This window comes from Lampris incognitus, chromosome 6 (genome assembly GCF_029633865.1).
Source record: "Lampris incognitus isolate fLamInc1 chromosome 6, fLamInc1.hap2, whole genome shotgun sequence".
Classification (NCBI taxonomy): Eukaryota; Metazoa; Chordata; class Actinopteri; order Lampriformes; family Lampridae; genus Lampris; species Lampris incognitus.
Window position 1 is genome coordinate 64,332,589 of NC_079216.1, and position 12,500 is coordinate 64,345,088.

The 12,500-nt window shown below is 47.4% G+C and overlaps 1 protein-coding gene across 1 annotated transcript in view; it reads right to left on the reverse strand.

The window, feature by feature from the left end:
• The window catches only part of iqsec3b (IQ motif and Sec7 domain ArfGEF 3b), a 43,054-nt gene that overhangs the window by 12,115 nt on the left and 18,439 nt on the right, over positions 1-12,500 (reverse strand). The window contains exon 8 of the mRNA XM_056282491.1: positions 11,979-12,101. Within this exon, the coding sequence (XP_056138466.1) occupies positions 11,979-12,101 (123 nt within the window). The remainder of the gene's footprint in view (positions 1-11,978; positions 12,102-12,500) is intronic.

Consider the following 12,500-nt stretch of genomic DNA (forward strand, 5'->3'; position numbering starts at 1 on the left):
GTGAATGTAGTGGTGCTGCCCTCTGTACTCTTACAGCTGTTAAAGGTTACAGGTTATTTTATATGAAATTGTTATTTTCCCTGATAAGGGGTACAATGGCCCAGATAGCATCCGGATGTGGGCCACTTCAGGCAATGATGTGGCACTGATGGCTTTCTTCTGGCCCTGACAAAATGGATGTGAGCCTGAAGTGGTCCACATGTATTGCTATGGCTTGGTTTTGGCCCAGATCCAGCAAACAGCAGCGGGCCGCCCAAGTGCCATCATTCCACGCGGTACGCGGGCCGGATGAAAGTGTCGGGTGTGGGACGGGTCCAGGCCACAGCAATTTTGCTATCTGGGGGTGATGCTGCAAGGGAGAGGCCCTGCTGTGAGCTGCTGGCAGTGCTGAAGAATCCACTGTCACAGCAAAGAATGTGTTCAAGGGTTTTATGGCTTTTAATACAGGGGACACCATGTTTACAACCTAGTTTTCTTCGAAGTAATATACATCCACCCATTAGCCAAGCCACTTATCCTGCTCTCAGGGTTGCGGGGATGCTGGAGCCTATCCCAGCAGTCATTGGGCGGCAGGCGGGGAGACACCCTGGACAGGACGCCAGGCCATCACAGGGCTGACACATTCATACCTAGGGGCAACTTAGTACGGCTGATTCACCTGACCTACATGTCTTTGGACTGTGGGAGGAAACCGGAGCCCCCGGAGGAAACCCACGCAGACACGGTGAGAACATGCAAACTCCACACAGAGGACGACCCGGGATGACCCCCAAGGTTGGACTACCCTGGGGGCTCAAACCCAGGACCTTCTTGCTGTGAGGCGACCCCCAAGGTTAGACTACCCCTGGGGGGCTTGAACCCAGGACCTTCTTGCTGTGAGGCGACCGCACTAACCACTGCGCCACCATGCTGCCCGGAGTAATATACACAACCATAAAACACGTGGGAGAAAACCAGAGAGGAGCTGAATTGATATCAGCAGCACTAAAGAAACATGTTCTTAACTTGATTTTTTTCTGCTCGAGGGTACTTGTTGTGCATAACTGCACACATGATGCTGTCACAAGACTACGAGAGCAGTCAGTCCCACCAGATTCAAAGAAAAGATAATGCGTATGACCTTTCTGCAGCACTAAAGTCCATTCCATTCCATTTTCCAAGCCGTTTCTCCTAATCAGGGTCACGGCAGGCTGGAGCCTATCGCAGCAGTCATTGGGCAGAAGGTGGGGAGACACCCTGGACAGGGCGCCAGACCATCACAGGGCCGACACATTCACACCTAGGGACAATTTAGTACGGCCGATTCACCTGAACCTACATGTCTTTGGACTGTGGAAGGAAACCGGAGCACCCGGAGGAAACCCACGCAGACACGGGGAGAACGTGCAAAATCCACACAGAGGACGACCCGGGACGACCCCCAAGGTCGGTCCCAGGGTTCAAACCCAGGACCGTCTTGCTGTGAGGCAACAACGCTAACCCTTGCGCCACCGTGCCGCCCAACACTAGAGTCGCGCTTACAGAATATCAACAGCAACAGTAAATGCATTGAAAAGACCCCACTTTATACAGGATTTATGAGCAAAGTTCCAACTACCTTCAAAATTCTGCACTGAAAAAAAAATTATAGAGATAGATAAAAGCTAAGGCTTGTGTATAGGTCTATACTTGCTGTAAGCACTAAATCTCTGGAAATCTAAGTGGGGTCAGTGACGGTAATTTGAAGGTGTTCTTTTTAAGCCCCCTCTCCCACCGTCTCGCCCCATGAACACGTCAATCCGCCCGCAAAGGCAACCCATTATTCAAATTCACAGAGAAAACATCGTCTGCCTGCATCCACGTAACCAGTACATCACAAACCATCTCACATTACATGCAAACACACCGACCCTTTTGTTATCAGGATTTCCATACTCGACTCTTTCTGCAGACTTGTTTTAAGCACTATTTCGACACGAGGATCAGCCGTCCCCACTCGAAACGGGACTGGCGTGAGACAGGAGACACTTGACAGCGAGAGATAATTGCGCCGTAGGTTGGGGTAATGCGGGCCTGTCTTGTTTCGGGATCAGAGAGAGCGCATTAGGACCACGTCTAGTCCATCTCTGCCCACAGGCTACGGAGGCTTGTGCTCTTAACCCCTCCCTCCCTCGCAACCCTCTCTCCCTATCTTTTCTTCTGTCACATAGACTTACGCACAGGACCATTTCAGTGGTGACAGGCTTTTATCTCCGGAGCCAGGCAGAATAGAGAGAGAGCGAGAGCGGGAGAAAGAGAGAGCGAGCAAGAGAGAGAGGGAGAGACAGAGAGCTGCTACTCTCCAGAGGGCTATGTACGTTCACAGCATACTGTAATATATAAGTGAGGGGCTGCTCCTGAGACCTGCAGAGCCAGAAACCTTTGTTCGGACCCAGAGGCGCTTGCTGAGACCGGCGACCCCCCTCACAGGAAACCGCTGTCCAACTCGGCGGGGTATTTGGCATCCTCGGCACAAACACACAGCGCCACAATCGGACCTTGCCCATACACACGACCATGCACACGCACACGCACACACATAAATTAAATCACACATGCGCACGGACACGCACATCCACACACATCCCAACGGCTTCGATTTAATGTGATTCTGCAGCAAACTAATTAAAGATTGAACACAAGAGGGGGAGCCTTTATGTGTGTGTGTGTGTGTGTGTGTATTTTTGTATCACACATTATTTTCCTGTATATTTGCGTGCCCAATCCTTATGTAACAAGTTGATTCAAACACTTGCTCCAGTTCTCTTATCTTCATATCTGCATATGGAAGTTGCATGCCAGCTGGCACAAACACCACACGGTATGAAAGAAGCCCCCACGAAAGCAGCCTACAACCCGCCGCAAACACATGACATAACACTTATGTAACACACATGGAAATGGAAGTCTGGTTCCCCTGTCAGAGCATGTTCTCTTCTGACCTACACCGAGTGCCACTCGAGAACCTCGGGATACCTACAATGGTCTTGTTGTCAGCAGTCCGACCAGTCAAGACTGAGCGTGACGAGATCAGTCGACAGCCTGAACGAGAAGAATTCTGACTGGTCCCTGAACAAGAATTCCCAATTTCATCGGCTGCTTCTGTCCTCTCCTCTGTCGCTGCCACTTGCCTGCAGCAGGACACTCCTTAATATAACACCAGCTAAAGCAGAGACCACTTCAAGGTCAGCGGCTTGTGCAGAGAAGAAGCCCATCCGCTGTGCACGCAGCAGTCAGTATGTTTACATGACGTTAGAAAAAGTCGATTTATTGCGTTAGGCCGGCTAAAACTGGACTTTCAGAACACATGTAAACGTGTTAGTCCGACTGAAATCGTACTAAATCGGATTTCTTGAAGTGGGACTAACACACCAAGATAATGCGGTTGGGGATGGATTTACTCTGGCATGTGTACGCTTCAATCGGCCCCGAACTGGCCTCGGTGTTCTGCGCATGATCCATAGTTCCCGCAGTGGTCTTTCATCCAACAGCAACCAGCTGAAAGGGGGCATATCGCCACCTACCATGCCGGGGTCAGACATACGACTTCTGTCAATAAATCGATTCTCCCCCGGTTCTTGTGTACTGGGACAACGACAGTAGTCTAATTACATGGCCTAACCAAGCCATGTAATTGGCTTGGTTAGGCCGTGTAATTGCCATGTATAATTGTATAACCGTAGCTCGACTTAACTGTGCATGTAAACGCAATGAGTGATGGTGAGAAATGTAATTACTGTTGCCATAACACGCTGATACTGCCATTTTTATCACAACGAATAACACAAATTATAAGTCTAATAATCGTTTTTTATTGGAATAGGGAATTTTGAACGATAAATGTGTATGTACAATGATGCAAGCTAATCTGGACACCCTCGTGCACTCTCAAAGTGAACAATAATAGGAAGCCAAAAGACAATGGCCACTCGTTAGGGGTATGGAGTGCCGGAGGAGAGGGGGATGGAATGTTTTTGGCAAACTAATCAGATCGGAACAAAAATAACGGGCAGGATTTTTATTGCATTTTTAGTCCTAAGGGCAACCGACTTAATGTTGCCAGGACATTTCAAGGATACTGCCTGCCAGAAGATGAGGCACCAAATGTAGCGCCTACTTATTTTGTGCAGCTTTTTGGCCTTCAGTATTTTTCTGTCAGCAGGTACGCTCGTTCCATAATAAGTTATCTTCCCAAGACAGAGACTGTCACCACGAACCAAAAGAAAAGATGAAGAGTCCGCACAAAAGCATGAGGGGGTATGCGACGGGGATTCAAACCGAATACGTTTAGTTTATTTGGTAATGAACAGATAATAGCGTCTTAAACAGATATGAATGTCATCTGAGTAGGAGACACACTATTCATCTTTTGTTTATTTTTACTGCACGGATCCCTCAGAAAGTTTTCATCCCATTAACTGCTACCCAGATAGCGAGGAATCCTTGGCCCAAACATGGCCCACATCTGCAGTTATCTTACGGCCCGCATTTGGCCTTGAATGATGGCATTGACTCAGGGTTGGTGTGGCTGCCTCAGCTCAGCCGCAGGGCCAGGTGTGTGGGTCTCTTCTGGCCCACACAGCATGTGCCTTAACTAAAGTCAAGCCTGGCTTATTAAATTTGGGCCGCATCTGGCCCACATAGTATGGGCAGTAACCCGAGTCAAGCCCGGCTTATTACATTTGGGCCATGTCTGGCCCACACAACACTTGCCCTAACCCAAGTCTGGCCCGGCTTATGAAATTTGGGCCATGTCTGGCCCACACAACACTTGCCGTAACCCAAGTCTGGCCCGGCTTATGAAATTTGGGCCACGTCTGGCCCACATAGTATGGGCAGTAACCCGAGTCAAGCCCGGTTTATTACATTTGGGCCATGTCTGGCCCACACAACACTTGCCGTAACCCAAGTCTGGCCCGGCTTATGAAATTTGGGCCACGTCTGGCCCACACAACAGTTGCCTATGCCGTAACTGAGCCGTAAGTACCGAAAGTGCCCCGGATTAGGCCCAAATGTGTCTGCTATCTGGGTACCAATATAACATGTGAAGGAAACTTGCAACACAGCAATAATTGTTTCCCCTCATAACTTAATCCCAGCTCTGTGAAAGCCAGCTCAGTCTGCTCTCTATGTATCCCACTGGATAGCCCATTGGATATCAAACAACGGGATATCCCACTGAATACCTTAGTATCCACAATGGATCCACACTTGAACGTTTGGGCACTTGGCGTCAAGTCACCAACGTGGTGCTTTATGGGTCATATGCACTTAGCCGAATACTGCTGCACAGCGGTTTGAGAGCAGATTAAGTGCACATCAATCGTACTGTGCTTTGGCCTTGTGGTGAAATGGGACACACTCGCTTACTTACACTAAGCGCATGAACGCTCATGTCAAGTGGAGAAGTGTTCAAGTGCATATCAAGCGTGAATAATGGGACAGGCGCCCCGTCTCTGCTTATCGCTGGGGGCTGGACGTCACGTGACCTCGCTTGTAGGGGACGGAAGTGACGTGATTGCTATCTATTGGCGGCTGTAAATGTCATCAAAGAAGAAGAGGAAGAACCAGGAAACCGGCACAGCTCTGAAACAAAGTTGAATTTTCTGAACTTCAAGAGGATTTCATGCATTAGGTTACCATTAATAGCTTGATAAGACCTTGGGCTTTGCTTTACTTGAATAAGAGAAATAGGACTCCTGTGGGGACGGAATTTTTTAAAACAAATCTTTTTTGTTAAGTGTTAGGGCTACAGTCCCTCTTACTGCACAGATAAAGAACCTGACGACACAGAACAGTCGATGAACGTTGTAATTAAAGAGTAATGAAACACACACTTTTAGCTATCCTCGCCTACTACACAAATCTAGAAATCAACGATACCACAGCAGTCTTGGCAATGGCCTCCAGCATCCAGGCGATGTCCACCCCAGCCAACTGACCGCTGTTACTGGTGTAATGAGCCTGGTCACATAGTCCGCGATTGCCCAGCACCGGTACTAAAAGCCAGAGTCACCCGGCCGGTGGGTAAACGATGGTGAAGTGGCCTAGTGAGGGGACCGCCACTCCAGTCTCCAGCCCCCCTTCAAGACCGATGCCAATGGTTGGCTGCCTAGGTCACACCAAAGGACTGTATCTGACCTGCCAACCCAACAATGGTAAACCCCCGGTAGACACGGGGGTTTACCATTTCCCTGGTGCAACTTGGCATCCTTCCGGGCACCACCCGCCCGCTCTCAGTGGCACAGACACCAACCAACACCCAGCTGATGATGGTGAAAGGAGAAAAGGCTGGCATGAGAAAGAAAAAGTCACTGCGAGTCCAGGCTTGAGACCAGGAGCTGGTGCACGAGTTCAGGCCCGCCAACATCCAAGATTGTGCATCATTGGCCTGGCCATGCTGACTCACTGGGGAGCCTATGTTAACGTGTTGAGGGCAACCATCACCCTCAGCACGAAAACCATGGTGCTCCAGTCCAGCCAGAGAAAGAACAGGCTTAAAGACCAGTGAGCCAGTCACCAATTAGCTGCCGCTCAGCAGGCATAGAGCCCGGTGCCAGTGGCAAGAGGAATGGGGCCAGATGACGCTGATGGTGGCGGCCATCCAGACTGCCAGCGACGAAGAGAGGTGGTTCCTGTTGACCATACAGCAACTGAGGCAGCAGCAGGAGGCAGACGTGACCCTGGTGCTGGTGAGGGGTTGGCTGGAGATGGGGTGGTGCCCTGAGTGGGCAGAGGTGTCAGCGCTGGGGCCTGGGGTAAAGGCCTACCACTCTCAATGGGGCAACTTTGAACTCCGTGACGGGTTGGTGTACCAGAGGTGACAAGCTTCCAGACAAGGTAATAACCTCCTGCAGCTAGTGGTGCTCCGTCCCCAGGTTCCCCAGATGGTCCATAGTTCGGTGGGGTTGGGGCACTACGGGAACGCCAAGACACTCCACCGCCTCATGGGGCGGTTCTACTGGCCTGGCTGTCGACGTGACGTGGAGCTACACGTGCACTGCTGCGACTCCTGCGCCACCCAGAGGGGACCAACCCAGCGCTCCCACACCCCACTGTAGCAGTACTTAGTGACCGGGACCCCGAGATTGCCGGGGCAAAAGAGATGGACTACTTCTGAGGACTGAGGGACTGCCTGTAGGTTGTCCACGACTGCACCCACCAGGCCCAGGCTAATTCCAGAGCATGGCAGTGGAGAACCTATGACACATGGTGCCTTGGGCAGGCCTTCATGCGAGAGGACAAGGTATGGGTATATTGTCCCATTCGCAAGAAGGGGCTTTCTCCCAAGCTTCACAGCCACTGGCAGGGGTCTGGCGAGGTCTGAGGTGGTGTACCGGGTGCACATGTCGAGCTGGGGGCACATGATGGTGCTGCACCAGGACAGACTCTCCCCATTCTGCCCTTGCTCCGCCTGTTGTTGGGGCCGGGGGCGACAGTAGCACCCCATGCGCCGATCAGTGTGCCTCTCCCCCAGTTGCACTTCCTGTGAGTCCCAGGCGGCCTGTTCACCAACGACACCACCCTGGACACTTGAGGGACTATGTATTGGGTGATGGGGGTCATCAAGAACAGCTGACCTCTCAGGTGGGGGCTATGTAGTGACCGGAGAGGGCGGTGGCAGTTCTGCACCGGGGGAGCACAAGGGATTCTGTTCATGTTCAAATTCTTGTCTTTTAAGTGATGTGTTCATGTTTTGGTTATTGCTGTCGTGTTTGTTTGGGGGTTCGATTCGGACTAAGTAGACGACCATTTTACTGACTGACTGACTGTAGGACTGTGACTAAGACTAGTAGTGACCCTGCCCAGTTATGAGGGAGGTTAAATGCCAGAAATTCATAGTTTTTGTGATGTACATTGTTAAATTATGAAGTTATTTGTTAAATTATGAAGTTATTTGTTGTTGTTGTATCTTATGAATTGATTCATAATCCAAAATCCATCCATCCATCCATTATCTGAACCGCTTATCCTGCTCTCAGGGTCACGAGGATGCTGGAGCCTATTCAAGCGGTCATTGGGCGGCAGGTGGGGAGACACCTTGAACAGGCTGCCAGACCATCACACACACACACACACACACACACACACACACACACACACACACACACCCATTCATACCTAGGGACAAGTTGGTATGGCCGATTCACCTGACCTACATGTCTTTGGACTGTGGGAGGAAACCCATGCAGACACGGGGAAAACATGCAAACTCCACACAGAGGATGACTGACCCACAAAGGTTGGACTACCCCAGCACCTTTTTGCTGTGAGGCGAACACGCTAACCACTGCGCCACCGTGCCACCCACAATCCAAAATCTTGCATTTAAAATGTAATTCATATAAATGTAACTGTCCAAAAAAAAGTTTTTCAGCCACTTCTGGTTCAAATCCTGAATATAGACACAGATACTGGTATTTTGTGCAATAAAACAATTACAGATAGTGGTGATGCGGCATATAGCTAGTATATACTAGTCTAGCCCTAGTACAGCTCGGCCCTCCGAGGTCTTCTTGGTAATGCAATGATTCTCCTTTGTCTGCAGAAATGCTCATAAATTTAAGTGAGTCAGCACGGGCAAAGAGCAGGAAAATGGCACACAATGGAATTTAATGAAAAAAAGAATTCAATTTTTGCACTTATATTTTAGTGAGTTTGCATAGATGTAAATGGACCTGTTTTTCTAGTGCAGGGCTCTTCAACTATGTGCCGTCGGGAGCCATGCATATGCAGGTTTTCATTTTAGCCAAATATCATGTGATTCTACTGATCAGCTTCCCCTCGTGTTGAGGGTGTAGTAATTGTTGAAAACAGCTACAGTGGCATGTGGTGACATGTACAAATCTCCAGATATGAAGAACATTATTACTGCCAAAAAACAGAACAGAATTAATCCACAGGCTTAAAATGGAATTGTCCCCTCTTCTATCTATGCTTAGTGTTGGACACGTTTTGGACAAGAAGCGCTGACAAAGTTGTCATAGACGTTCATGAAAAACTGAAAACACCCCTTATTTTACTCTAAGCCTGGCTTTAATTTCAGGACTTAAGGCTCTCCTCTGAGCCACGACAGAAATATGAAATAGGGGCGATTGATTTTTCTAAACCAACACTTTATGGCTTGGCCAGAGAATGAAATCTGAAGACCATTCCCGAAGGCAGGGGGATGCAGCGGCTATTTTTGTCATAATAAAATGAATACTGATTGCCTGCAGCTTCAAACTCCCTCGTGATTGGCTGACAATCAGAGACTGCCAGGATTCATCAGAGGCTGCTAGAAATCACTATAATTGGTTAACGATGAGGGGCTTTGTTCTCATTAGCGTGTTCTTTGACCCAATGCCACGATAAGCCAGAAGAACAAACTCAATACATCAGCTCAAAAAAAAAAGAAAATTAGTAAACTTCCCAGAGGAGATAAAAATGGCCCGTATTGAAGTCTCTACTCACACCACTAAAAACAAACATCAGACATCTCAAGTGCTGAGTGTCTCTGTAATAGCATCAGTTTGCTATTCTGGATATGTCTGCAGGGTGGGGCAGAATAGGTAGTAAAAGTTGCTTTACCTGTATCCGTGCTGAGTCAAACACGTCTTGATGCATGCTCAGCAATCCAGGTAAGAACATCACAGGAGGCTGAATCGGTTCACCTGGATACAACGTCCATCGACAGATACGTGCCATCACTCATCTACGTGACTGACTGCTACGTTTACACGACAGCGGTCTCGCTAAACACGGAAAAGTTGTTCCTTTGCGTTTTAAAAAAGTCAGGCGACATCGTTTAGATTTAGAATACGATCCGCAGGCACACGGATCCGCAAAAAAAACAAAAACACAAAACCGACTGAAAACGGTGAAACTTTGTAGTATATACTTATACGTCATACTTCGTAGTATATACGCCTACGACTTTCTTAGAAGTATATACTTACTAGAAGAACCCCACTACAATGTAGCGGTTTGGTTATCCACCCGTCTAAATCTCCCTCCTCTTCATCCTGCCAGCTAACCGCCTTCCCCCTGCCCCTAAACCCCCCCCCCAACTCCAACTCCCTCCCCCCAAATGCTCAGAATCATCTGAAATGCCGAGAAAAGTGGTTTTTAGCCATTTTTAGAAAATGCATATTTTGCATAATTGTGCATAATTATTATAATTATTTTAATTTTCTGCTATTTTTCTGGTCCTCTCTGGAACAATACCTACCACCTCCAAAAAAAATTAGGCTCATAAGTGCATTTTTGCAAAAAAAATGCATATTTTGCATAATGCCAAAACATTTCTAAGTACCAGGAAAAAATTTTTTATATACGTAAGTGAAAAAAAATCAAAGATGCTCAGAATCATCTGAAATGCCGAGAAAAGTGGTTTTTAGCCATTTTTAGAAAAATGCATATTTTGCATATTTATGCATAATTTTAATTTTCTGGGATTTTTCCCTTACTCTCTGAGACAATACCTACCGACTCCAAAAAGAATTAGGATCATAAGTGCTTTAGTTTTTGGTCCCGCTATCTACACTAACACAACACACACACACACACATTCCGAAAATATATGAGTAGATACTTCAACGAAACTGGTGCGGTAGACGTACCTTCTCATTTTGAAGATTGTGTGAAAAATATTGATATTGGTGAAACCAATATATTGATAGAATAGTGCGCTAACAAAATATTAGGAACACACTCCCTGGTGTCACTGTCCCATCTTCTAGATGTTTTTGGCCCTGGTTATTTAATGATATCCGGTGGAAGAAAGCATGGACAATTTGTGATAAATACTGCATCAATAACAAGGTTAGGGAAATGTCTTTCAAGATATTGCATAGAATTTATCCGGTGAAGCTTGTGTTAGAAAGATTCAAACTAGATACTGATTATAAATGTGATTTCCAGTGTATTTAAACAAGAATGCTCTGGATTGATGTAGCCAACTTTATAAAAAAAAAGAGACTGAAGATGGAATATTGAAATAGATATGTTTGATGTAGTGCTATATTTGAGCAAAGATAAGATTGGAAATAACATGCTGTGTATCGTACAACTAGTTATTATTTTTGGAAAATTCCATATCCATAAGAAAAAATGGCCAGGAACCAAATTTCCTACACTTTATTATTGAATTTAAACAATATAGCACCATTTTATTTCATCTTAAAAACAAAAAGCTATTAAGACCTTCAAATTACTAGGCGAATTTAATATGCTGTACATAACAGAAACTCTGGCATTGTAAAATGTAATCTTTTTTTTGTGTTTACTTTTCATTTTTGTCACATTTTACTTTTCATTTTTGTCTTCTCAGAGCCACGGTGAGTAAACAAACGGACGATGGCGAGTGTGCGCTCGAAAACAGATAATTTTGTCTGGACAGACGATGAAGTGGAGTTTCTACACTTTGCTGGAGGAGCGTTAATAAACTCAGCAGAGATAGCGGCACAAACACACCTCGGTAATCCGCCATTGTTAATGTTGTCTTCTTACTCGCCCATGGCTGTTCGACTGACAACGTAATACGCATGTGCGATGTGGGGCCATGACATCACCGCCTCCACAGGAACCGGTTTTGCTAGAATACACGGCGACGCTGGAGTTCACTCTGGGACCCGGTTTCCAGAGTTTACGTTTCCAGGCCCCCAAAACGCCGTTGTCGTGTGAACGAACAGCCAAAACGCAACAACACTTTACCGATTTATGTTGAAAACGTTATTAGTTGATTGATGAAACGTATCTGTCAATAAACGTTGTATCCAGATGAACTGATTCAACCTTCCTTGACGTATCCGCATGTTTCACACAAGCAAAAATGTCCCATTCCCAAAAAGACTGCTGTGCTCTTACTGCTGGTGATGGCTCACATGACTGATCCATGCCGTGGGATTTCGTTAAAAGAATGAAGCCAGTTAACTGTCAACAGACAGCAGCACTGGCTGTGATCAGACTGGCAGTCTTACCTAAAAGCCTCGATGAGTCTCTCCACCTTTTGTGCCTCCCCTTGAACTCGAACGTGAGCCTGGAATTTTCTGAGCGCCTCATCCAGCTCCATGCCTGAGAAATCCATCTCATCCACAACGCAACTACATAGACAGAGAAAGGAGAGAGATAATGCTGAGTTAGTTTATGTCACTGTTAAAATTACCCTCATTGAGGCGTCCACACGGCGTGGCGGTCTATTCTGTTGCCTACCAACACGGGGATCGCCGGTTCAAATCCCCATGTAACCTCCGGCTTGTCTGCGGGTGGAAAGCCGGATGTAGGTATGTGTCCTGGTCGCTGCACTAGCACCTCCTCTGGTAGGTTGGGGTACATGATTTTTTTTTGGGGGGGGGGGGGACTGGGGGGGAATAGCGTGACCCTCCCATGTGCTACATCCCCCTGGAGAAACTCCTCACTGTCAGGTGAAAAGAAGCGGCTGGCAACTCCACATGTATCGGAGGAGGCATGTGGTAGTCGGCAGCCCTCCCCGGATCGGCAGA